This window comes from Brachycentrus maculatus, unplaced genomic scaffold (genome assembly GCF_059751285.1).
Source record: "Brachycentrus maculatus isolate JH-2025_06_01 unplaced genomic scaffold, ASM5975128v1 h1tg001077l, whole genome shotgun sequence".
Lineage (NCBI taxonomy): Eukaryota > Metazoa > Arthropoda > Insecta > Trichoptera > Brachycentridae > Brachycentrus > Brachycentrus maculatus.
In genome coordinates, this window is record NW_028281783.1 from 1 (window position 1) to 27,266 (window position 27,266).

A 27,266-nucleotide genomic window follows, 5' to 3' on the forward strand; every position below is an offset into this window, starting at 1 on the left:
TAGAGGGGGACTTCGAAGCATAGGGATGAGAGGGAGAATTTGAAGTAAAAGCAGGAGAGAGAGAATTCGAAGCAATGGTGCATTAACTTAGGAGCTTTTTCATTGGTTTCTTGGCTGGAGTGCGTGATGATTTTTCGAGTGTTTAGAGATCTTTGGCCATGCTCTCGAGCACCTCTTCCAAGTAATGTACTCGGTTGGAAATTAGATTAAGCTCGGCTTTGTCCGTGCTGCTTCTCTTCGTCTTCATGAGCTTTCTCAGGGTGTCGTCAAGCAACTACTTTTTTTAGAACTTGGATTGATAACTGGGCCGGCTCTTGATCGACTCTTCTTTGCTTAAAGGCATTTTAATTTAGGATGATCTACGATCGATTATATTTTGTTCCTTGATCTTCCAGTAGGCCTTATGGATGTTCTTTTGGAGGATGGAGAGCAGGACTGCGTAAATATGCATGATTCCCTGAATGTGTTGGGCTTTATAGGCTTTGAAGTTGGGGAGCTCTGCGTCGACCATGTTATCGTTTGTGGATTGTCTGGATTGGTGCACAGAGGCTGAAGATGCTGAATCATGCATTTCCGCCGAATCGTCCATGTGAGGCAATTAATGTATTACATATGCTTGGCTTCAACTCATATTATAACGTAAGCAATACAGCGCATCAAATGCCAAAGGCCTTGTTTGACTCCATCAGAAATTCCGATAACTCCACTGCCAAGAGTCTGAGTGATCAAATACTCGACAATTTAGACACCTACGTCGATGATCATAACTGCACTGTGCTCCACGCTGCTGCCAATAGCGACAACTACGAGCTTGCTGAATTTTACTTAGGTGCTTTCACCCAGCTCATGTAAAGCCAGCCCGATATATTCACCTAGTAGAAAAAGATAAAGTGGCTGAGGGCCAAAGATAATGAAGGCTTTGCCTGTTTGCACTACGCCGTATTTCGAAACAACTTCAAACTGGCCAGCTTGTTCGAGGAGCATGGGGCAGATATTTACCAAATTAATCACCAGGGGCTTTCGGTTCTGCATATTGCAGCCCAAGGGGATTCCCCTCTTTTAATGGTACTTCATGCTTGACTTAGTACTACTATCTCAAAAAGGGAATGAAAATAGGCTCAGTCGATTCCAAAGGAAGCACAGCCCTGCATTGGGCTTGCTATAGTGGGCAAGAGAATGCGGCCTTCTTTCTTATTTCCAATAAAGCTGAGCTGGATCTGCAATAAGTAACCTATGGATTGACACCCCTGCATTTGGCAGTGAAGTCTGGGAATGGGAAGATTGCGCGGAAGCTTCTCCTCAAAGGCTGCGACCGCAATATTCCAAGCTATAATGGCAAGAAGCCATTAGACTCTGCCTTAGAGAATTAGTATCAGAAGATTGCTGAGATGATTATTGACAAACAAGGGATCGCCGAACTGATGAACATCAAAACGCCATTCCGGAAACTGCATCGCCACACATTCCCTTTTTATCTTCTGATAGTCCTGTTCTTAAGCAGCTATATTTCGAATATCAGTTTCGTAGTGGCGAGAAGTATGAGTGCCTTAACGGAATTGGCCATTACATTTTTAGTGTTAGGCTTCATCGCCCTCTTTCTCTTCGTCGCCAGCACAATGTCGAATCCAGGCCTGCTCAACCGACACGCCACTTCTAACGAGTTTCATTTGCTCTTACGAAACAAGCAGAGTTCAATATGTTTCGATTGTAAAGTATTAACATTCATCATCATAGATTGCGAAGCCGTAAAGATCAAGACACTGCGAGATTTGCGACTCGTGTGTTTCAGTTTACGATCACCACTGCCCGTGGATAGCGAACTGCGTTGGCGCCAATAATTATTGGGTGTTCTTTTCCTTTCTCATCAGCCTCCTCGCCTTCATGTCCTTCACTATCGTGTTTGAATCGATCAGTAACATTGAGGTTAATGCAGATTTAGCGACAACCGATTGGGAAGCAGTTGACAGCCTCGAGGTCATCAGAATAGTTTGCGAAATATACAGTCTCTTAGTTGCCTTGCTCTTTCTACTCCCCTTGGTGTACACATGTCGGGCTACTTAGATTCCTGATAGGCATGCAGACCAGTAACTGCCTTAAAAACAAAACAACCTTCGAGCGATTCAGTGCACAAAGGTTCAACTTGAATAGAGCGGTGGATACCTCAAGAAAGCAAAGTGAAATGAGCAACAAGTCAGTAATTTGTTTGTCATAAATAGGACTATCTTAAAATGAATAGCAGCGAATCATTTTCGATCTCGGTGGCGCCTGAAGCTACATACCGAGAGAAACGATAAGTACTTGAGAGTGAGGACGGTATGAGCTGCAATAATTGTCTGAAAATGTGGTGCGCAAATTCCAAGAATATATCCTACCAGCTCGCAGCTTGATTATATTTAAAAGCATTTTTCTGACTCATTATTGCTTTATGAAACTACTACTTCTCTCTTAACACCTCTTATAACATAAGACTAGAATAAATTAGCTATATTAGTTAGCTATGAGGAGGGCAGGTATGTTAATATTATTGTCTCTTGCATATCCACAAAGGCTGATTCCCTCGATGACAACGGGCTGATATGCAAAATTCATCAAAGAGTGCCTTTGAACCCTCGCTAAACTGCTCCCATAAAAGGAGGGAATCGACGAGCAAATAGCAGCTGAGGATGCTTTACAATTATGTTGATAGATTCTGTACAAACAAGATCAAGTATGAAGACTCATTGGAAATTGTTAAGGATTAAGTATATAATGAACACAAACACATATCGATAAAAGATAATGGGGCTGCAGCATCTAACATTGCCTGATTGAATGGGTACAATTGATAAATTTCCAAAGGCCAGCTTATTCAATCAGGGATTAGATGCTCGAAATACGCTCGGCTAAAGTCAATAGAAGAAGACGGCCACTCAAATTCAGAGATTTTAGCCACCTGGGCCCAAATTTTCAAAGCGGAGCTCCACATCTGATCCCAAGCCAATGCGAGAGCAAGCAGAAAACTCTCATAGTGAATAGCCTGTCAGGAACTCTCCATTCAATTAGTACGAAAAATACGATAGAGATTTCGGCAGCGGTCTTTATGAAAATGGCAGTGGCTTTGATTTCAGCTATGAAGAGAGCTCAGGGAATCACATGAGCCACTAATCTCTTACTCACAAAAAGAATAATGGCAGGGGCGAAAGCGATTTTATTTAAATCCACGAAATATAGCCAAGAGAGGCTCCAGATTCATTCGCTGGGGAAAGAACGAGCAAAACACATGACGACAAGGATGGCCACACTTTGAGTAGTTTCGGAGAGTAAAAGAAAACAGAAAAGTGGCACATCTATGACAAAAAATAGTTGCTAGATTACTCTGACGCCGATGAGGAAGAAAAAAATTAGCTTTTTCAGCAATATGCAAACGAAGAGGAAGAAGAAGATGATAAAAACTTTCAAACACCTAATCACGAAATTCAAGGGATCGCAAGCGATTCAGCCCATGACTCGCATCAGAATTATTCTTTCAATTCTTACAAAAAAATCCCTGACTCCTACTTAAATAAATGCCAAGATCAAAATTAACTTTAGGCTGTATCCCTTGTGGACCATACAACAAAAGATGGAGTACCTATTCCTCGAAGCCCTACCGGCCTCACCGACGGCAGGCAATATAATGAAGCTTTTAGGAGAAGCTTCATTGCCAAACTGCTGGGCTCAACCCAAAGCCTGAAAAGATAGGGTATCAACGAAATTATTAGAAGAGCATCCCATAGAATTATGGTTCATGCATACTAAATCCGAGCATGGCTTGCCGCTTACCAAGTGATATTCATTATCGAGTCGGAGCAGGAGTAAAAGAATCGAAAGTTCTCGGAGGTAGTCATCCTGGAGAGAATAAGTGAGCTCTTTATTTCCTATTTTTCACAGAATCGAACTGAAAAAAGGTATCGATTAGTCAAGATTTTGGGCTATGTCTTCCGGAACTTCAAGTTCTCATAGACAAAGGTCAGTTCCTTCTTGAATAAGATAGTTATGGATAACCACCGCCAATTGCAGGGTGTAGACTTCAGTCAATTCGGTTTAGAACCCATTAAAGCGAATAAGGACCAGGAAAGTATTTTATTTTTTACGTAGATCCAAGAGCCAAGAGCCTAAATAGAGGCTAATACAACTCCCGGGGTACCTTAATGGCTCAAGGGATGACGAACAAGATATTAGATCAGCACACACATACCTAGTCAGAGCTGGGGCTGAGTTTCCTCTCCAAATCCAGTAAGATCCAGGACAAAAGGAACAGAAAGTAATCAGCAGAAACGAGGAACTACCCCATTTCCTTTAAGCAGAACGTGGCAAATAAAATCGACTTGGCAATTCGAAATGCATTTGAAAATGTTATGAAGCAGAAGGCTTAATAGTTTTGTTTGCCTTCCAACACTCTCAGACTCATACATGAATAATTCGGGAATCTTTCCTTGGGTTCGACTGAAAGTCGAAATATCCAGTCCAGCAAGGCGATCGTACCATTGCCGAGTAAATCAGTTCCTCTCCCCCCAACACCGCTTTCTTTTAAGAAGCCTCAAGTGCCACCGCCAAGCGTTCATCTTCCAGTTGCGAGACGGAACTCGATTAATGAGGAGACATTACTAAATAAGCTCGAGAACAGGCTGAGCTACTTCATTAAAAGCCATCCCGAAAGCCATATCTCTGTGTTGTAGCGACAGACAGACGCAGCGATGGATCAATTCTGTTTCACTTAGAGGCTGAAAAACGAAGTTAGGAATAAATGGTTCGCCTACTTCATAAAAAAGTATCAGATTAAAGTGCCCAAAAAGGATCAACCCGCCGATTCTCCCCAACCCCAACCCCAACCCCAACCCCCAACCCCAACCCCAACCCCAACCCCAACCCCAACCCCATTGAATCAGCACTGCATTTAGACATTACAGCATTATAACACAATAAAATTAACGATATATATGCAATATATTCTGTCGACAGAATACTTCGATACAACATATCCCTCTATTATCCCTATATAAGTACATACAACATAACCTCTAAGCTTGGCTTACCTTTTCGCTATATAGTATATTAATATTCTAATTATTCTGCTTCGTTTTCGAATAGTTAATTAGTTCTGAATATGTCTGGAAGGACAAACAAAAAGAGCATTCAAAAGAATCTATCAAAGGATTTTCTGCGGACTAATCATACATCTCATACCATTGAGGATTCCTTTACACTGCACAGCATTCCAGCAACCGAAGAAACACATTTAATCTAAACAATTTAGGAAATAGCAAGGTCTATAGAATCTCAAAATTTAAACACAAATCGCTATTTAAGGCTTCTGAACTATGACGCCAATGATGGCATCTGCGCGCAATCTAAAGTAGCCCCTTCATAATTTAGAACAATCGGTATGTTCCTTCTCAAACTGTCAAGCTCAGCGTCCATAAAATGATAAAAAGACAAAAAGAAATAACAAACAAACTCCAAGCTTTTTTGCGCTCAGCCAACGATTGATCCTTAAATTACGTCATTATCCCGAATTTTATCGGATATAAGCTATATCATTATAATTGTATATATTCTCTAAAGATGTGAGTTGCCTAAAAATCACCACCCCATTTCTAACCCTTCCTTGATCGATTGAGCGTTGTTTTTACTTTTCGCTTTGAATCCATAGTTTCCCTTGGAAATCATCGATCGTTTGTTCTCTTTGGGTTTGTACAGGGCTCGCTTGATATATTACTCGGCCGTCATTTACTCTTTCTTCTTTTGTCTTTACAACAGCCGCTATTGCTTAATCTTCTGCCTGATCTGGAATGCTGTTAATCCCTTCCATTCTTCTTTCTGTTCCTTCTCTCCTTACTGCCCTTCCTCTTCCTCATCCTCATCCTCTTATTACTGTTACTACGATGGAGTTTTAATTTTGTTCTTATCTTCTGCTTGCTGATCACTTTCAAGCTGCTTCAGTTCTGCGATAAGTTAGCTGATTTCTTAAATCTCTTCGTTTAAGAATTGATTATTTTCCCTTTTGGGGCCTTCATTGCTTTTTTTGATGAGTTCATCTTCGAGTGTTAGTCGTTCGAGCTGTTAATTATTTGTATCATCTGCTTCATACTAAGCAATATCTCCCTCAAAGTCCTCCACTTACTACTCCTATATTTCTTACATTTAAACGCTGTCATCATCCTCCAGATTCCGCTCCCTGCTTTATAGTTAATTCTGTGCAGCCTTTTGATACATCTCCAGCTGTGTTTGCTCGTGCAATTTAATGTGACCTTTCAAAAGCACCTCCTTATCCAATCTCTTGACGATCTAGACATCAGATAAGACTGGCATAGGCACCTGGGCAACATCGAAGCCAACGTCATTTTCATGGACGTAGAACTCACCGTCATCGTCCTATCTCTTGCACTTGAGGACCATCCTCTCGTAAAACGCGTAGAGGCACTCGACATCTCGATTGAAGTACTACTCGGCGTTGATGTGGTTGGATGAGATGCACTGGGGGAAATCGATCACAGTCAATACTCCGGACTGGTCGATCATCAAATTGAATTAGTTTAGATCCCCGTGGATTAGCCCCCTACTGGCAAACTTCTTTACCAACTCTAAAGACTCCACGAATTTTTATTTCACCGAACAGTGTTCGCCGAATTTTCGAATATGACACAGCGGGTCTGCGTTTACTAAGGACATCAGTATGGCGTGTCTGTTAGTGTCGATGGGAATAGGGGTCGGGAACCCGTCCTCGTGAAGCACTTGCATGAATATGAATTCTCGCATGGAGGAGAGGCGTGATAGGTAGAGCCAGTTGAAGCTGGTCCTGCCTTGAATGTACTCTCGATTGTTTTTGATGGTTTTGAAGGAACGGCGGCCGAGCCTGGTCAGTTTGAGCACGATATGCGAGCCATCTGGGGCCTAACACTTGTAGACATCAGACTACTTGCCAACTCCGATTTTGCAGATGACGTCTTTCACGACGCCCCTCTTGATGAAGGTGTGGAGTGCAAGGTAATCATACCCCAAATAGGTGAGTTTATAGCCATCATCTATGTTAGACATTCATCTACATTTCTTGCCGACGTGCACGACAAATTTATTCTTGAGGAGCTTCCGTAGCGTTTTATAAGTGTCGCCTGATCGCAGGTTGCCAATGGCAACAATCAATGAAACTGGCACGTACTGATGATTGCGCATTCCAATCTATATTGCAACCAGGATCCGCAGCTCCTACTTTGTAATGAAGTGCAAATACTATAATCAGTCACGAATTTTACAGAGGGGTCTAAGCGCATTTCTTATTGTTGATATTATAATCGATCATACCCAATTCAGCTCTGTTATAATCTGTACTATTATGATTATACAAAAGTATGTGAGAGTTCAATAATGAGTTTGGGGTATCAGCATAGATGATTTGAGTCAAACAATCTAATGAACTCCATAAACTGGTTTGGGTAGCACTTTTAAATTATTGACTATTTTTACAAAGTTAAAATAAATATGAGATTAATTATCATACGGCAATCGACAGTTTGAAAACAGTTAATAAAAAGATTAATAATAGCAGATCAATTTGAATATGGCGCGTTTGGCATTAGAGATCTAATTCTCCAACATATTCCCAATGTATAAGATTGGTGAAGGAAGGTCATAATCTGATCGTGATTTTGCCATCGATCAGTTTTATCACACGCCAAATCACAACTAAATTTGGGAGTTAGTTAATGTTCGCATCAGCAATATCCCAGGAACATCAGCATCACCTTTACGTCTTTCGATGCTTGCTAATTGGGTATGCAAACTCATTCTTATTTCCACAATTTTAATCGAAACAATGCTGTTGCAGTGAGTAAGTAGAATGCCCAATGCCAATGGAGGGAGGCGAGTGAATCAATGGACGCATAGTGAGCCAGTGGATGTACAGTCAGTCAATCATCCGCATAACAGTGATATAATGATAAATAAGACAGAAAGAGTGATTGAATATAGTGATTATCTGCATTATACTTTAATTAAAGCAGACGGAATAAGTTGAGCGATATGCAAAATTCGAAGGTGATGCGAAACTAGAAACTGAAAGCCCAGCAGATGTCTCAGCTGGATGGAAATATTCTCGTCAATATCCAGCCCCATAAGCTGATCGCCAAATTGACGTCAGAGGATGAGGATCACTCTTTCTACATTCCCGAACAATTCACAATTAGCCATCTGCGTTCTTTCCTCAATGAAAAGCTGTTCTCTACGCCCAACCGACAGGAGAAATCCTACTTCCTCTTCGCCTACGGGAGCATCCTGAACAATCATGAAAAGATTGGCCAGATTTACCAAAAGTTTAAGAGCAAAGCCAGCAACAACGAAAACGGGCTCGAAATTAAATATGCGGAAATGAACAGTTTTGGACTATGAAGTGGGCTGTCTCTGTATGAATGGTCTTATTTTCAAACCATATATTCATGAATTTATGAACTATACTCAAATCAATCAATATGCCCTATATTTTATAAGCATGAGTGGAGACCGATAAATATTCACGGCACAAATGAAGCAGAAGCTGCAATCCTATGCAGCCATGGCAGCCTATTCTGCAAGTGCCCTGCTTGGCATCGGCTACTTATCCTACAAGGCAATGATAGCCCAGTTTGAACATCAATACGTTAAATCTTCCAGTAAATCATACCTCCATCCCCAATTCGTCAAGCACATAGTTTATGCCGGCTTATCATTTGCAGGGTACTTAACAGGTCTGGCCGTTATGTACCAGAGCATGCCGGAGAATCGGATGGCTTCCTCTTCAACAGACAACTAGCTGCTGCCCGCCAGAGAGAGAACCGATGCACTGCTGCAATAGTAAAACATATTCAAGCCTATGAGACTATTTGGAATCAGCGAGGGCCTGCAGGAAAAAACGAGAATAGAGCTTGAAGGAATAAGGAGCAAATTGAAGGAATAAGGCAAGTTCGTCGCAAGTGAGGAGGAGGAAATGATGAATAGGTTCGAGGATCTGATCATCGTGAAGTTCACCAAACGAAAAATAGAGGAACTAAGGTAGGCGATCTCCAAAAAACCTCTAAATGCATGAATGAAAATAAGATTACACTTTGATTCACATCAATACTGCATCCATTCGCCAAAGCTGGCATAACTATCAGCTATTTGTAGAATGGAGTGCAGATGATTCCTATAATGAATGAATATGAATCTGGACTCGTTTATATTAAAAATATTGATAAATTATTGAAACATACATGAACCAAACTGGATATGCCAGCGAAGGGCCACGATGCTGGGGTACAGCAGGCAGAAGTATTTACTCTATAAATATCAGCGTCCTTTGTTGACGTCCGCGATGACGCCATCCCTGGGCCCGGCATGCACCATCCCACAAGATTCGATCGAAACACTCCCACCAAATGGAAGTTTAGCAACTCAACGGAAAGAGACACATTCCTCATTAAATATCCTCGTCCAAACCCCGCTCCAGACACTTATCGACCCAATGCATAGCCCGTTTTGGCTTCCTATCCTAAATACTCCATTCCCAAACAATAGATATAAAACCCCGCATAGTATAAGGACGATGACCTTTGCGCTGCCAATTATAGGCCTAACACCAGCTTTACTAAGCCTTCAAGCGCTAAATTCACATTTGGCTACACTCAATAAGTCAACTATTCAACGACCGCTCCTCCTCCTAACGCGTATGATGTCCCTCAAACATCAAGGAATTTCAATAAGTACTGCTTTATTAATTTAGAACGAGTAACCATTTTACTGTTTCACAGAGACCCCTCTCGAACGGCGAGTTGGCCAAGTATCCAGCGCCTGATCACTATTAAATCAATAACAAGAACTCAATGAACGCGACTGCTCACATATTCGGCTCAGGCGTTAGAGCGAACATAATTCAAGGGCCTGATGCCCCAGGGATTTTCTATGACATTTCAAGGTAAATGAAGCAGCCCGGGAAGGGGTGCACAATGGCTCCTTTTTATGAGCAAGTGCGGAACAAATAAATTGATGAATTCCCCTCACCTAATCATTACAACCCCCATTTTATAGAGTCCAAGAATAAAATAATCACCTTCAATGGTCCTCGATCATAGCTGTTCAACAAGGAGCTGCTGAACTACCCAAGCCCACAGAAGCATGTCACATCTGCTGAATTCTACAAAAAACGCAAATCTTTGTCATTCACCAAGTAATTGAGATACGAGCCGAAGTTTGATTAGAACCCAGGCCCTGGAACATATCAGGTTGCCGGGTCTCCCAAACGGATTAAAGGCTACATGGGCAAAAAGATAAAAGATTTGCAGTTATTCATCACACCCGGAGCCGACAACTACGACCCGAGCGACACCCTTACAAGGCCAACCCCCCAGCGAGTGATCAACTATTTAACAAACCGAACTAACTTTAGCAAAAGCATCACTGGCAGCATCGGCCCAGGTGGATATCAAACGGAAAGAGAAGCACGATTGTAGCTGGGTAAAATGAGCAAGAGCATGAAGTTTTCAGCCAACAAAAATAAAAATGTACGAGTTATTATATATTTAGCCTGGCCCAGGATACTATGATATCCCTGGAGGGATTGGACGACTTCCGAAGTACTACTGCGGCGCCAAGAAAGTGACAACTACCGGGTTTTCAACTCATGCCCTGGCTGCGAACGAACGCACATTGCGAATCAAAGAAAGGGAGGCCCAGCGAAAAAAATAGCAATAAGAGGCCCAGCAGAGAGAAATAGAACGAGAGGAAGAGGCAGCCAATAAAAAGTGATGCTAATGAGATTATGTAATTATGTATATTCTCTCCATTGCGTGAAACCATGTAGATTTAATGTTCGAAATATGGAGTTTCGACGAAGACTCATAAAAGTTCACTCGTGCAATAAAACTATTAATGCAATTAGTACCATTATACAATTGAATTATTCTACGTGCATTCGCATCCCTGACAAATACAACATTATTTATGTATCATTGCTTCTGCTGCAAAGCCTGGACCATTTGAGCGTAGTAGGCTTTGGCCTTTTGAATCTTTTCCACCATAGAGTTCTGATCAGCCTCGTTCTTTTTGATGAGTTCGCTGGTTTTGTCGATTTGAGAATTGATATGGTTGAGCCTCTGAGTGAGAGTGTTGGCGGTGTCCTTTTGGGTCTGATCGATTAGAACTCCCCCGACTTGCTTATAAATTTTGGCGGCTAAACTTAGGCGATGCGTACATTGAGGGAGCGTATTGATTTACTTAAGGACCAGGTTGTTTTCACTTTCCTGCTCGTAGAGACTGTTGCGGACTTGGATGAGCCCTTGCGCCTTCTTGTGGAGGTCATTATATTTGTTAATTTCGGTTTCTATTTACTCCTGCAGCCTCACCACTTGATCCATTTTAAATAAATTCAAATTATGAATAATCAAATGATCTTGGGAGAAGCCTCGGCTATTCTGTCATATCATCATTGGCCCGCGTTCTCGAAGATCTCAGTGAAGTTGCGCATCACCAGAAACTTATGATGGTTCAGAGATTTCTCCTTCTGTAGAAACTTTGATATTTTATTGTTTCCGTTGAAGTTATTGCCCACCATCTTCGAATGCACCTTCAACCTTGAGTAATCCATGTACCGATGCACCTCCTCGAATGTCCATTGCTTTTCGTATTTCATATTCAGGATCTCATCGAAGTAGAAGCTGAAGTCATCCGATTTCGGGCCGAATATTTCAGCATCGTTGCCATGCGAAAGGGATTTTTCGTTGAAGGAAGATGATGCGAGTGCCATGAACTTGTCTTTCTTGATAGTTTCGAATGGAGTGATAGCCGAACATGAGTCGCTCATCAGCGCAATCTACTCGGTAATGTTTTTGGCCTCGAGATACGAAAAGATTTTATAAAACTGCTCATCGATTATGGCCATTCTCTCGCGGACTTTGAAATAAAAATCCCCACCATGGCCCGTCACATAAATGAATAGGGCCTATTTTGGATCCGATCGGGTCAGCTTTCGCTTGTTGAGGGTGTATTTGGGGTACTGAAAGCTCAAGATATTGCCAAAACTGATGTCAGTGAGTTCGGATTGGTAGTAGTCGACTTCGACATCACGAAATATGTTTGCGTATTCTCCGTCGTAGAACGAAAGTGCCCCAAATTTGGGGTTCTTTTCACAGCAGGGTTGCAATTCGGAGATCATCAGCAAAATGTTAGAGTCCTTGAAACCATTAGCCTTGAGATGGTGATAGAGCTTGATAATGTTACTGTTTTGGCGTAAGTTGTAAAAACCCAATGAACTTGATAGTAGTATAGCTTGTTGGCTGTGGCTGCCTACGATGACCTGGATGAGTATGATTGACAAATGTATTATCATAGATTATCATAGATTACCATATATTACCATAGATTATCATAGATTAACATAGCATTGCGATATATACGAGATGTGTTTTATTGTAACTTATAATTATACTATTAATTATAATGTCGGTAATTGTGCGTATACTTATTGAAGCATCAATAAATTTTATAACTAATGGATATCTTCAAGAACTCATCCAAGCACTTATCTTCTCATGACCCTCTCATATCCCTCGCCAATCTCGAAACCCAATTTCTCATACATAAGTCACCCCACGATCGCTTCCTCTTCAACCTATCAGCATTATCACCATCCTTGAGGCAAAGGGAGCGGTTGGCCCAAACTAGTTACAGCCAGATCATAGACCAACAGGCTAGCATAGACATATCTAGCACCAACAATTGGCACAGCTTTAACAACCCAACAAGCTACATCAGTATTTTGAGCAAAACTTGCAATATGCGAAAGCCCAAGAGCATCAAGAAAGGCACTGATTCCTACTGCTCCAGACTCAATCGGTCTGGCTACTTACTACACGATTAAATCATGGATTCCCTAAATGAGCAAAATGGTCTGAAGGGTGCGATTTCAATCGAAGGTCTCTCGCAAATCAAAGAAAGATTGCTGAAGCGCCCTACCGAGTCCTCAACGCACCCAAGCTCAAAGATGATTTCTATACCAGCTTATTAGATTGGAGTACCAACGATCAGATTGGAGTGGTGCTCGATGATGCTGTCTACATCTGGAACAGCAGGGACAGTGACACTTAAAAGATTGTCGAAGGCTTTATTAGCTGCCTCAAGTTCAACAAAAACTTGATTCTGGGAGAGGAAACTGGCAAAATAAGGATTGTTGCTCCTGAGAAAAAGCAGTAAATTGCCAAATATCGAGGCCATGAAGGGAGAGTCGGTGCGATTGACTACTTTTGGCGACAATCTCAACGTCTCTGGTTCCAAGGACAACATGGTCATGATCTGGGATTTGAGGCTCAGGGCCACCGTCAAAAAGCTCGTCGGACATAAGCAATAAATTTGTGGAATTAAGTGGTCATTCGACGGCAATTTTATTGCATCTGGGGGCAACGACAACGTTGTATCATTGTGGGATCAGAGGGCTGGAAGACTATATGCTAAGTTCAATGAGCACAATGCAGCAGTAAAGGCGCTGGCCTGGTCCCCTCATCAGAATTCGGTGTTGGCGACAGGAGGGGGATCCACCGACAAATCGATACGGCTATGGAACATTAATGAGAAAGTATGCACAAAGGTGGTTGATACTGGCTCCCAAGTGTGCAACATGCTGTTTTCCCAAAATTCGAACGAGTTGGTTTCGACCCACGGTTTTCATTGAACTCAATCAACGTATGGGATGCGAAGAGCATGTAGAAAGTGAGCACTCTGAGAGGGCATAGCTTCAGGGTCTTATACCTTGCTAAATCTCCAGACGGATAGTCCATCATCACCGGTTCTGGAGACCAAACTCTCAGATTCTGGAAGGTATTCCCTGAACGATACAACTCATCAAGCGGTGGCAAGCTGGAAACCAAGAATGTCTCGATCCGATGATACTACCGATGATACTATAATATTATTTTATTCCTATTCATACTCCTCCTACTCATACTCCTACTCCTCATGAAAGGGCAATATATATTATTATTGTTGCAGTTAAAATGAATTTCAAGGGCTAATAGCATTCGGGTACAAATAGCATGAATAAAGTTTAGCAATCCGATGCCATATTCCGGAAGCTGCAAGACATTCGTACGGCCATCGATGGGCCCAATCTCAATGATTATCTGCCCAAGGAAAGGCTAAACAGCGACCACTTTAGCGAGTAAAACAACTTCGAGTCAAAGGTTCATAAGCATATCGAAAATCGCTCGAAAAGCGGCTGGAGCGCATGTTCAAAGAGAAAAGAAAGTAGTTCATTGAAAACAGCAATTAGTCTCAATTCGACATCCATTAAAACTCCGATAAAATTCGAATTCGAAAGAGTATTCCGTCCTGACCGTGGACCGCATGTAACAAAAGATAAAAGACCTCGTACATATGGATATAACTCCAGGAAAATAAATACTTGAATCTTCCCAAAACTCAGGAATTAAAACGGTCCCATCGAGCTGCGCTCTGGCTAGTTTCATAAAAATAACAGATCTGCGCACATGGCCCCCTCTCAAGAGTCGTTGAAGAAGAACCAGAAAGAACTCAGAGCCAGCAAATACAAACGCAATAGAGCGAGCAATATCAGCCTCGAGTAGAAATAAGAGGACCATAGAGCCAAGATTCTTCTGGAATAAGTCAAACAACTCAAAAGATAAAATTAAATAAATCAAGCATCGCAATGAAGAAATCGAATAGAAGCTGAACAATAAATCAAACAATGCTGCGCAGCACTACAGAAATAAATAAAAGTCGAAGCCTTGCTGAGGGAGATCTTAGCGAGGCTCATTAAGATCCAATTCTGAAGTCTAAATCAAATAGCGCATCAGATGTTTCGAAATTCAGGGCGACAAAGAAGCTTGCAAGATTAACTCAGTGCAGAAAACAAAGAGTTACTCAGGAGTAATTGCACAACTGACTGAACAGCTGCGAAAATAGACAGCTTAAAAGCAGCTGGCCTTATAAAAAAATAGTTGGATAGAAAGCCAGCTGAGGGAAAATAACAGCCACTGATAATTGATTGATCAATAATGGATTACAGGCAGATCTTCAACATTTGATTTACAATATGCAATAACGAATTCAAACTTATTTCATAGCTACTGCAGCTTATCATTTACATTCATTGAAATGAAATCTTTGGCAAATGATCAGGCTTACAAGAGAATTTCATCAGAGACAGGCTTCACCAATCAAGTCCTACACGAATAGAGGATAATGAGCGATGGTAGTATCTATCAAATCTATGCCATACCTGCTTATTTCCATATCTAAATTGTAGGCATAACAGCATCGATATCGAGAGATGCTTTGCAGAAAACGAAACATCCATTACCATCACTCTCAACTGCGAAACTCTCCCCAAACTATTGGTTGAATAATTCAAAAGAGATCTTGTGCTTGAACTGGCTGATGCTCAATAGATTAAACTCAAGGCTTCGGACCCCAGGATTTCGTTTGAAGAGCATACCAGGGATAGTTACCTCGAGTACACAATATGCTTGAGGGTGGGCTCATTGGTCTTGGAGGATGTGTTTTGGTCGCCCTTCGAGAAATTTTACCTGCTCATGACATTCAGGTTGAAGAAATGGATCAAGACTGACAGAAAGGGGACCACAATCGTGCTTTTCAACTTCATGGACTACAATTCAACATGAATTATGAAGTCCGGAAAAACGACCGCACCATCATCGATTTCGGGGATGAAAACACGATAGGCTCTACTAGATCGCACCGAATCTAGTCTATGTGGAGTTTTCCCAACAGCGAATCCCAATTTCCCCTCGCCTAAAAGATGAGGCTGCTCGACTAGTTCAAAAAGCAAAAGAAGGAGATCAAAAATAAATTCAAATAGAACAAGACAGCTGGCCAGTACTTAAATCTCATGAATGAGGCCATGAAGCATAGTGAGCAGGAGGCTTTAATGAAATCTGAGGACTATCGATTGGTGCCTTTTTCATATGCACATATTGGAGTAACTTTGTTTCGGCACCCGACGATGAGCATCGTGACCATTTTGATTCCGTTGTGCTGTTGAGCTTGGTTAATCTTTCGATATACTTTGTGGAGCTGTAAGAGAACAACCGATTGATCATAATATCAACATTAAATGTGGCTTTTGTGGCTTTGATTCCAGCTCTGAGGCGCATGATCCCTCCGACTTAATCTTGGACATTTATCGAAATATTAGTATTTACCGAGCTAATTGGTACAGTTCTGACCGTGGCTCAGACACTCGCCTACCATAATGAGACGGTCTTAGTCGAATTTGATGGGTTTTTCATCGCTAACAGCATAATAGTGTTCGTGACCGTGGCTGCAGTGTTTTGTCTGCTCATTGTGTTCTATTGCTTCAAGAAGCCTGAGTTTACATCAGACAAGCAGAATGTGGCGCAAGAAGCGTCCAACGAACTTTATTAACTGTTGCAATCTGCACTGTGACTCCTACTTCTCAGAGTACGCCAAGATCAAAAGGTTAAGAAGTCTCTAAAAGTATTGAAGCATACTGAAGAAGAGCATTGACTACTGATGGGTTAAATTACAAATTGGAGTATCTATTTTATTAATGGGAGTTTGCTATGCTTAATGTATTTCTTGTTTATTGTTGAGCTAATCAATAGCGGACATTATTGCAGTGCCCAAATGAGACTGAGTGACCTTTCAAATATCATTTAACACTGTGTATGCCATTATATGAAAGCCTTTTTATATGTTATATGGTTCATGCATATTATTCTAAGTAGCTGAGCTTTGATCTAGTCATGCGCATGCTCAGCCAATTTTCGATTTGCAGGTTTCATGCTTCATATATTCAACAGATTTTTGTATAATTCATAAAATTAAATACTGTTTATATCAATTAATCCTGCTCATCCGAATATACCAAACTTTTGATTATTAACCAATTAATTTTAGATTTTGTATAATTATATTGATTCAACAATGGAATTCAGATGATGAACTTATATGCATGGTTTGATCCGCATGAAACTAGCTTTACACCCTGATTAATTCCACATCTTTATCTTATCTGTCCAATTTCGCAGGCCATTTTCCCCTCTATGTTTTCCAACATATTATGTTTGACCGGATCTGGCAGGCGCATAAGTAGCTTATCAAAAACCAATATTGTGCCGTATATCTCGTATTTGCCGTATGTCCTGTATGTGCAGTATGTGCGGGATATTGTAACATCTTCCAAGCCAAAGCTGGCATCAAAACGAAAGTGCATATAAAATGGATGAACATACTATATATTTGAAATCTCTTATAATTAATCCGTAAATATACTATCATATGCAAGGCTATGAACATTTCAGCAGCGAGGAGCTCCTGGTAAAGTCCATGAAATGGGAGTTTTGGTGATGTTGGACTCCCCTAAATAATTAGAATTCGGAATCGACAATATCAGCTGGGTTGTGGGCAATAAGTTCAAAGGAGTTAAGTTTATCTCATTAGGAACCCATGTCATCGTCTATTCCCTCAAGAATGAAAAGAATATGTTCCCGATCCACCAGTTCCTCAACTTCAATCAGAAGCATCATGACAACGAAAGGATCCATGTCTGAGGTGGAGCTAAAGATAGAACCGATTCCTAAAGTTGGAAGGAGAGGAAGCTGAAGGTTATCGGGAGGGTGTGAAAAAGTATCATTTTGATGCATATTTGGGGGCATATCTTAAGCAATATTTCATTTTGGGGCCGGCAATACGAAGCATATCACCACTTAAGTCCTGATGAAGCTCGACCCCCCCGACTATATCACTAACCCAAATGAGGAGTACCGACGCAACCAAAAACTAATCAACTAAATAGACAAGCTGCACATCGATTCGGATGATGACGAAGACTAGAATGGAGGAGCATCAGATGATGACCCTGCACTGATTCAATAAATGGAAGATAAGCAATAGAGGGAGGAGATGCAATAGAGAGAAACCAATCTAAATGATGGGATAGCCAAAGAGCAGGCTAAAGCAACTCGTTTTGACAAGTAAAAAGCATAGAAAAACCGAGATTTTGGAAAGAATGTATATTATTCCGAAATCCCTCGAAGAATTACCGACGCGAGCACGCAGACAAGCCAAATTAATTTGGACCGAGGGGAGCTGCTGACTCTCGTGATAACAAAGTAATGGAAGGGTAAGGAGTTGCATCTGTTAGGATAGCTTCAATATAGTTTTATTAGCTTTTTGGTTGGCCACTGCCTCGATTCTTTCAACCAGTGGAAAAATCTGCTCACACTACTCATTTACTCATAATCTGCGCACACCTTGAGAAGCTAACTGATGATGTAATTCGTAGTTGTCCTCTATGAGCAGCTGCAGCAGTTCCCTGAAGATTTCTTTTATGACGCAATATCCAAATAGAGTTTTTTATGCGGATGCCTGACTAGAGTGCAGGAGTACATCGAAGAAGGAGAAATGAATAAGAAAATGATTAATAGATACAAGAAACTGCTCCCAACCCCAACCCCAACCCCAACCCCAACCCCAACCCCAACCCCAACCCCAACCCCAACCCCAACCCCTTCGGAATAGTCATACTTCTGATCTGTCGATATATGTTTATAAATCGAGTATGCATATCGAGACATGGTGACAAAAATTGAGGATTTCAATTATGTATTTTGCATTAATTTTTAATTGAAATTGAGCTAAAAATCTTTCAGTTTGCCTTATAAATATACCTACATTTCTCATAAGTATCCAATAAGTTCACCTAAATGTCATTATCAATTCATTAAAACCAATCATTTTGTAACAATTAAGCGATGGTAATCCTCGAAAGGGGATTCTTATCCAATGTCCTTTAGAGAATGGAAAGAATCCTTGATGATGTTATCTTCTATGTGGTATATGAACCTCTGCAAATCTATCGAAACAAATCTCTCTCATTGCGTCCTCCAAACGGGTATCTGCCCTCGCAAAGATAAAATGTTGTCACTCCTAGAGCCCAGACATCCACAGCCTGCGGATTATAATTGTGACTTTTTTCGATAAGTTAGGGCGCCATAAAATTCGGCGTCCCACAGTGTAGGTCTGTCGCCTGGATTGCAGTTGCAAAACCAAAGTCAATTATCTTCAGAACCATCTCATTGTCCTCATCGAAGCTGATGAGAATATTGTCTGGCTTGATGTCTCGATGGCTAATGCCATTTTTATGGAGGTGGTCGAGTCCCCGAAGAACTCGACTCATGATTTTGCGAACCTATCTTTCAAGTAGAACCTGCATGTTGCTTCTAAAATACTAACTCAAAGTCACTGCATTGGGAATGTGCTCAAAGATCATGTGGATCTATTTATTCAGAATAATTTACTTGCTTACTATTTTCAAGCGCATCCAGCAAGGTAATGATATTTGGATGGTCCGGAAAATTTCTCAACAGACTGATTTCAGAATAAACCCTCTTCCTTTTCTTCGGTTCAAGAAGCCGATACTTTTCATAAATTTTTACTGCAAATTCAAGATCTCGGCAAACTCCTAAGCGAACACAAGCATAGGCACCTTTTCCCAGTGTATTTTTCAAGTGCACTTTCCGTCGAATATATTTTGCCAGCTCAGACAATTGCTCAGGAGCTTCAACTGCATTAAAGTTCGCATAGTTTATCACTTATAGAATTCTTTACTTTCCAGAGTTGACGAGAGTTCGATTCGAAGTGAAAGTTGCTTTATTTAGCATTTAGGACTTAATTTGAATTCGTGTGTTGTTTTATTTCTTAACTCTACGATTAGCTACTAGAGCTTTTGAGTCTGCTGGAGTGCCCAATCTTGGACATTTTTTTTCATGCTATTTAATTTACTTATCGATGGTCTTGAATTAATGCCTTTGATTAAGCAAAGAGCACGATCTCTGGTGTCCCTTTTCTTCGGCCGTTTGGACTACGGGACTAAGAGTTTGATGAATATGCTCCTCTGATTAATTTTTAATGTTGGTGAATGTGTTGGCGCGGACCATCTCATACTCACCTAGAGATAAGGAGGGGAGCTCTGTCTGCAGTTTCTGGCTTTTTATCATTTTATTCGCATGGGCGTTACGACTTGAGGTCTTATTTTTATTCTTGATGCCCGGGCAGACGAGCCTTGGAGCCTTGGTCTGCTTCTAAGAGGAGCAATGTGCGCTGCTGATTATTCTCATGAGTTTGCTAAACATGAACGGACAAATTACTCGAAGTAGGTGTGGGGAGTGCGACTGATTTCGTTCTTTTTGCGAATATATTCGTTCAATGGAATGCGAGACACTTCTTGGTATGGATAAATGTACTTATTAGTCCCTGATTCATTCCCGATACTTATCGGCATGCCTTTGGAAACTGCATCGTTAATTATGTCAATATGTTATTGCATTATAATTATTGTATGTCATCTATATTGCCTGAGAAGTTTCAGTAATTTCAGCATCGTTCATCGTCACATCTTATAACACAGTTTAAAATCTCAATAATAACAAAGTTTTTAGGAAAACTCAAAATGTTATTCTCCATTATTATATCGATATGTATGATATGAACTTAAACTTAAACTTTAACACCAAAAACACCAAATCAAGCAGATAATCGAAAAATTTAATACTATTTTCCTTATGCTTTCATCAGATTGTAGATAGTTGAAGACAGCTCCATTTAATCAATTATGAGAGTTATGAACTTGAAGTAGCACTTCCATAATAGTGGAAGCTGCGATTGAGTTTATTTTAATTTAAATATATGCACTTAAATATTCCTATCGAAAATTAATGCAATCCTAAAAGAACCACCGAACTCAAGCTATATGGCAAATAGGACAGCGAAAAGATTCTTTCCCAAACCATCGATACAAAAATGAAGTCATCGACTCAAGAATGAAAAACTCTGAGAGCTGCCACAACTCTTCACTCACTGGTTTTAGCTTTTTTAAACTTAAAAATCGTGTGGGTCTTAGTCTTCTTTTTTGTTAATCTTCTCATGTGGTCTAATCATGCGAGCAGATGAAAAGTGGCAAGATTTTGGGACTCGGAAGAGGGTTGAAAAGGAATATTAAATTTATTGGGAGGCTGTATGCTTTTTGCTATTGCAAAGACTATAGAAATGGAAATCATGTCAATTTGAATGTGCTGCTCTTCCAAATTACGTTAAATATTCGAATAAGTTATTCAAAATAAGGATGAGTGAACTCAACTCGTTTCAGGTGAAGCAGATCGTTTGGGCGAAAGTTTCAAATTATCCTTGGTGGCCCGGCAGAGTAATTTTAAGATCTATTGCAGATAGTGAAGGTGCAGAAACAGCGCAGTCGAAACATATACCGAGTTCATTTCTTCGGTGACCCCACCTAGTATCATTATCCCTAATTTAGTTGCTATTTGCACTCGTCTGATCTTTTGCAATTCCAAGTTGGGCTTGTTTCGCTCAGGGAAGAATTTGCATGCGATTTTAAATTACAGAGACCATTATAACTGGCAAAAAACGCATTTGCCAAATAGAGTATTTCAAATTGTAAAATCTGTGAGCCTAATGAAATATCCAATTAACAGTCTTTGATTGTTTTGGATACTTTCGAAGAGAGTAAAATATAAACCAAGTCAATTATTGAAAAAAGAGGCGGACTAGTCCTAGAAAAGGCAGTACCAGATTCAACCTTCACCACAAATGATTCCCAATATTTGTCGGCTCTTCCCATCGATATAAATTGCGAGAATGTTTTAGAAATACTGGCAGGCCCTATGATTAGAAGCTTGAATTTGTGTAAAGGCTATAGCAATCTCAAATAGGTATTGCTATTAAAATCCTCTTTAAAACATAAACTATTAGAGAAATATCGGTTCGATGAAATCCCACTCAAATTTCATCAGCCTGGCTCGCATACCGCTGCAAAAAGAAAAGACAAAAATCATCAATGCAAAAAAATTAAAAAACTTTCCCAAAACTCCAAAACTGCCTTTTCAATAAAAAAAATAAACAAAGTGATTCAACAATATCTGCATAAAGTCGAAGGACGAGGTTATGCTATAAAGATTGTCGACAGAATGATGAGATAGATTGGAAAATCGGCAAAGCAATACAGAGATATTTTTCGGGTGATGATTTTATGGCTGAATGTACATATTTAGATCATATAGAATACGAAGTGCGAAAAAATCGAAAGCTTCGAGTCTTTAATATTTGGCCATTTGGAGAAGAAGTAAGAATTATAGTAAAAATATCAAAGCACTTCAGCGTCGGAAAATATGAGCATTCTCTCAACTTGATTTCAATCTCTATTGTATCAAATTTATTTACTCAACTCCTGCATTGGACACATCTGCTGTGCAGTGGGTGAAATGCTTTATTTAGTTGACATGTAAAATTTCGAGTCTGCATTCGAATCTGTATTCGAATCTGTATGCAAAAATCATTAAATTATCAGTAAAAGTATCTTAAAAACTAGAGGCCACAAGGCACCAATAAGTGCATAACTAGTTCAATAAAAGTAATAAAAAGCCCCACAATAAATTATGGCAATTATAAAATAAAATGTAACTGAAAGTGGTATCTTTCAAAGCCTTCTTTCACGAAAAAATATAGTTTTACATTGGGTCTTTCTTGTGATAAACCAATTATCAAATTATTGTTCAGTGCTATCAAATTAGATCCTTAAACTTTATTACTCTTTCACATTTAGTAAGGCATGCAGTCTGAACACGAATCTGTCGCGATGGATATTATTGCTAAAGAGTTTGCAGTTTCGCATGAAGAGGCCAAGGAGCTATTAAGCGATCCCATAGTGGATAGGGCTTTGGGAGCAGTTTTCGGGGCCTTCATTGGTGACGCTCTTGGCTCGTATTGTTAGTTTGAGCAAGAGCAATCAGCATAAAGAATGTAGAAGGTAATGAAAATGCCTGGAGGAGGTACGTTTCCGATCAAGGCTGGGCAGCTTACAGATGATTCAGAACTAGCCTTGCACTTATTGAATGCTTTGTGCAGTTATAAGAGCTAGGCTTCTTTCGAGAGCCAGCAAAATGAAATAAGTATAAGCATAGCCAAATAATACGTTAAATGGTATCGCTCACACCCTTTTGATATAGGCATGACATGCTCTTCAGCTTTTGCAACCCTCGAGAAATTCCTGCAAACAAACTCAGATCCGTCGAGTTTGTCAAATGCATTGGAAATGATTTCACAACTAAATAAGGGGAGCCTGAGCAATGGGTCTCTGATGAGAATTACTCCTATGGCAGTATTTGTATCATTCATGAAAAAATACAGACCAGATGTTGCCAAGTAAGCTCTAGACAAGGTGGTTAGATGTAAATTTATTGTTCTTTAGAGGAAATCAATATGACCCATGGGCACCCAGTCAGCTTCGAAAGCAGCCAGGAATATCTGCAATTGATATCAGATGTGATCTTGAGATAAACCAACGATAGTTCCTAACTAGAAGAAATCCTGCACAAACTGCTGAATAACCCGAACTCATCTACGGAGCTAAAATCTTGGAGGGAAAAGGGCCGGGAAGAAAAGTTGATGCCCGCAACAACCACTCAAGGATTCTCAAAAATCGCGTATTCTTTTGCAATCAATCAATATCGGGAAATCGTCGCAGCATGCAAAGACAATGGCAAGAGTTCGAGTGACCCAACCCTTTATTTTAACTCAATCAAAAAGGTCATTAGCAAAGGAGGAGATTCCGACACAAATGCAGCGATTGTTGGGGGACTTATCGGATCAATAGTTGGATTTAATGGCCTACCCAAGCACTTCGTGAACACCCAACTTAATCTGCAGCTTTTCGAAAAAAGCAAAAATCAATACCAACGCCCTAAATTCTATGAGCCTATAAATGGTTTGATCAATGTCATCAAACTGCTCAAGAAGATTAAATGATGCGAATTCATTGATATATCCCCGCATATTATATCAGATTTCATACATACTATCAAATCATGCAAACAGAAATGATTAAGGATGATACTTCAGTAATTTATTTTCGAAACTGTTGTCAGGTTCTTTGAGTTCAAGCTCGAGTTTCTTTGTTAGTTGTCGATAGGAACTGTTTTTCCTGTTCAGAGTGGCGATTTACAACTCCGCCGGTTCGAGTCTCTTACGAGCATCTTCATATCCATCGGATATAACTTTTCCCGGCTTCTTTTTGAGGAGGGTGAATCCTGAAAATACCTAATTCAGGGAAAATCTGAGGCCTGGAATTTGTTATTTTACGATTCCTTCAGTTTACCCGGTCGCGTTCTACATTTGAAAGTAGGCATCTTCAAAAGGATTCGAAGCATTTTCCTCAATTTTATCTTCTTGTCTCTGCTCAGCGAAGAAGTCAATCTCTTCCAGCTTGGCTCGAGTTTATTTGGGTATTTAAGGCTATTACATGTTAATATCCTCGCCGAGTAAATCGTCTGTAAATAGATTCATATCTTTATCGTGTGAAGAACTTTGCTTTGGCCTCTCATGAGAACTTTTCTTCTATTTCTTGTTGAGATATTTGGCTAAAAATTGAATGGCTTATTGGATAGTGGATTCAGGTCGGTTGGTGTTATGCTATCTGAGTTATGTACGTGTTACCCTGATACAACCCGAATTTGCTTCTTTTTCGTGTGATAAGCTTCAAAGAGGTTTTTCGAATGTTTGGGAGGGATGAGTTCGTCTTCGCTCGCAACGATAAAAAAGCCGGGGATCTTTATGTTCGGCGCTTCATTTTTCAGAGGATTGACGTCATAGATGTCGAATTTGGCTTTTTACTTGATGGTACCACTTATAATTTTGATAGCTCCTGAGACGATCAGCTTCGGAATTTTGGAATTTTTTTTGCAGAGATCGAGAATTAAGCTTTCAAGGCTTTCAAAGGGACTGTCGAAGATAGCGACTACAATTTACTAATTGATTGGCAAATACCTGAGGGCTGTGACTGCCCCCATTGATCTTCCCCAAATCCCAATTCTTGTCACTTTCTGCTTTCCCTTTAAGTACTGGCAGACCTAGTCAACATCCTGCCACTCAAAGTACCCGAGAGATATATAATCTCCCTCTGCATTGCCGCATCCTGAAAAATCGAAGGTACAAAGAGAAATACCATTTTTTATGAGTTCGCCCAAGTACTACATTCTATCTTAGTCTAAAAATACCCTTATGTTTGGTTACTGCTGTTACCGTGTAAGTAGACAACGCAGGGATAGCTGTCAGCTTCGATCGGAACAAAGTGAGATCCATAAAAGACATTGCCCCTGCGATTGATTAATTGAAAGGAGTTTCTTTGCACTTTGATGTTTTAGAGTTTGAAGACCTAAGGGCCTAAGCTCGATTAAGGGTATGTTGTTCTTTCGGGTCTGATTATATACTGCCAGAGCTTCTGGTACTCATCCTGCAGATTCTTGACCAGATTCATTATTCTGATTATATTTAAAAGCATACTGAATCAAGTAGTGCAAATGAGTTATAATAAATGGCCTGTTTGCACTGAGTGCTGGCAAAATCATTACCGACAAGAATTCAATGAGTTGTAGGGAAGGAGGCTGGTTGGTTGGTTGGGAGATGAATGACTGATATGATTCGAGCAATTGATATGATTCGAGCAATTGATATGATTAGCCTTGAAATTTTAAACTGCATTATATTATAATAAACACGTAATGGAATATCTCAAGAAGGCTGATGCGATCTCATGGGGAATCCTAGGAGGCATTATCCTCATAACTTATCTGTTTTTTAGCGATGGGGAGTTTTCATTGATTTTCACTTTAGCGGGAACTGTGCAGTCATTTGGCTTCGCGCTGATCGTGGTAAAAATCAGAAAGTCGCGATCAGTGAGCGGGCTGTCCCGGGAGACTTTCATCTGCTACTTCGTAATATTCACGATTCGTACCATCATCTACGTGTTCTTCAAAGTAGGATTCGCTTGATTTAGGGATACTTGCCGTATGACTCCTCAGGAGACACCATATTCAAATTGCAATAAATACTCGCAGTTGCATTCACCGCCTATATCATATTCGCCATCGTGGTGCCCTTCAGGACCAGCTACAACCTCGACCTGGATAGAGTGAAGAGCTACTACCTGATTGCCTTCGCAGCGGTGCTCGCCATTTTCTTCCACTCTAACCTCAACAGATCAATCATCGCTGACTACGGATGGGCCTTTACTCAATATCTAGAAACTGTGGCTATCCTGAGCCAGTTCATCCTCTTCACCAAAAAAGTACCCAATCAGTTTATTCAGGGCGGAGAAATTGAGACATACACTTCGCATTTCGTTGCATCCCAGGCCATTTCAAGAATCCTCTCTATCATCTTTTGGATCTTCACCTACAGCGAGCTCAATGAACTCAACAGGGAGAAGTCCACTGCTATTTTGCCAGAGCACGTCGGAACTTGGTTCATGCTTTCCCAAATTATACATTTGTTCATCATGGCCGACTTCATGTACTACTGGGTCAAGGCTCTCAGGAAAGGAGAAGGGCTCTCCCTTCCCACCTATGTTTGATGAACCTGCGTTTGATATAAGATCTATATTCCAAACTGATCTACTCCTATTTATCTATTGTATAATTTATTCACAACCATGAGAAAGTTAAACCTGCCATAGGCCCTAGCAAGCGATACCGTTTTATCCAAAATAGCAGGATACATATCAAAATCAAAAGTTCTTTATTCATCTCTCCTGTATAAGAGCCCCGACAACTCGCGCTACCTCATCAACAAGGGCGAGAATTGCCCTTATTTTGATCTAGATTGGAAGATGTACTGCATGATGAGGAGCTGGGCCAAGACAATGGTTTCCTCTGGGCCCAACATAAGGGCATAAAAAGATCTCTATTTATCCAGATCCACATATTAAGATGCAAGTCTTGAATAGTTGTATAATCTGAATGTAAAAGGTCTTCAAAATGTGGTTGTCTGCAGCAAGACTATGAGTGACGAATAAATTTCAACCTTTATTAACAAATAGTGCTACAATTTCATCAAAATGAAATAGATTCTGCCCGATAGCTTCAAGGACTACATATTTACGACACTCCTTCAGGAGCTCAAAGCGATCGACAAAGAGCCAGTACTAATTGAATTTGGATTAGAAGCAATGGCTAGCTTCTTTTAGAACGAACAAACGGGAGAGCCACTAGATTTGATCATACTCTCGGAATATGAAGGCGCTTTGCCATAGCTTTGCATTGGAAAATAGTTTAAAATCCCTATTTAAAAATTCTTCGACTCTGTATGGGAAAGCGAAAGTGTTCCCATTGAATTAAAAGGAATTTAAGAAAAGGGGTCTCTCAAATTTAAACTGTTCCTTCAGAAATCGAAATCCTCTG

General features: G+C 40.4%; 2 protein-coding genes across 2 annotated transcripts; one reads left to right on the forward strand and one right to left on the reverse strand.

The window, feature by feature from the left end:
• Positions 1-5,678: 5,678 nt before the first annotated feature.
• On the reverse strand, positions 5,679-7,056 carry LOC148299566 (serine/threonine-protein kinase rio2-like). The gene is given in 1 exon segment (XM_088275930.1): positions 5,679-7,056. A coding segment is annotated over 1 exon segment (663 nt). The 3' UTR covers positions 5,679-6,393.
• A 15,613-nt stretch (positions 7,057-22,669) lies between these two features.
• LOC148299567 (ER lumen protein-retaining receptor-like) lies at positions 22,670-26,440 on the forward strand. Its single transcript, XM_088275931.1, has 2 exons — positions 22,670-22,778; positions 25,926-26,440. Exons 1-2 carry the CDS (start codon positions 22,670-22,672, stop codon positions 26,438-26,440), a joined length of 624 nt encoding a protein of 207 aa, XP_088132057.1.
• The last annotated feature ends 826 nt before the right edge of the window (positions 26,441-27,266 follow it).

What these genes read in the sequence shown, in the direction of transcription:
- LOC148299567 (XM_088275931.1), top strand. Translation starts at nt 22,670, where the DNA reads ATGGATATTATTGCTAAAGAGTTTGCAGTTTCGCATGAAGAGGCCAAG. An exon ending in AGTTTTCGGGGCCTTCATTG is followed by an intron (nt 22,779 to 25,925) that starts GTGACGCTCTTG and finishes AAATACTCGCAG; the next exon opens with TTGCATTCACCGCCTATATC.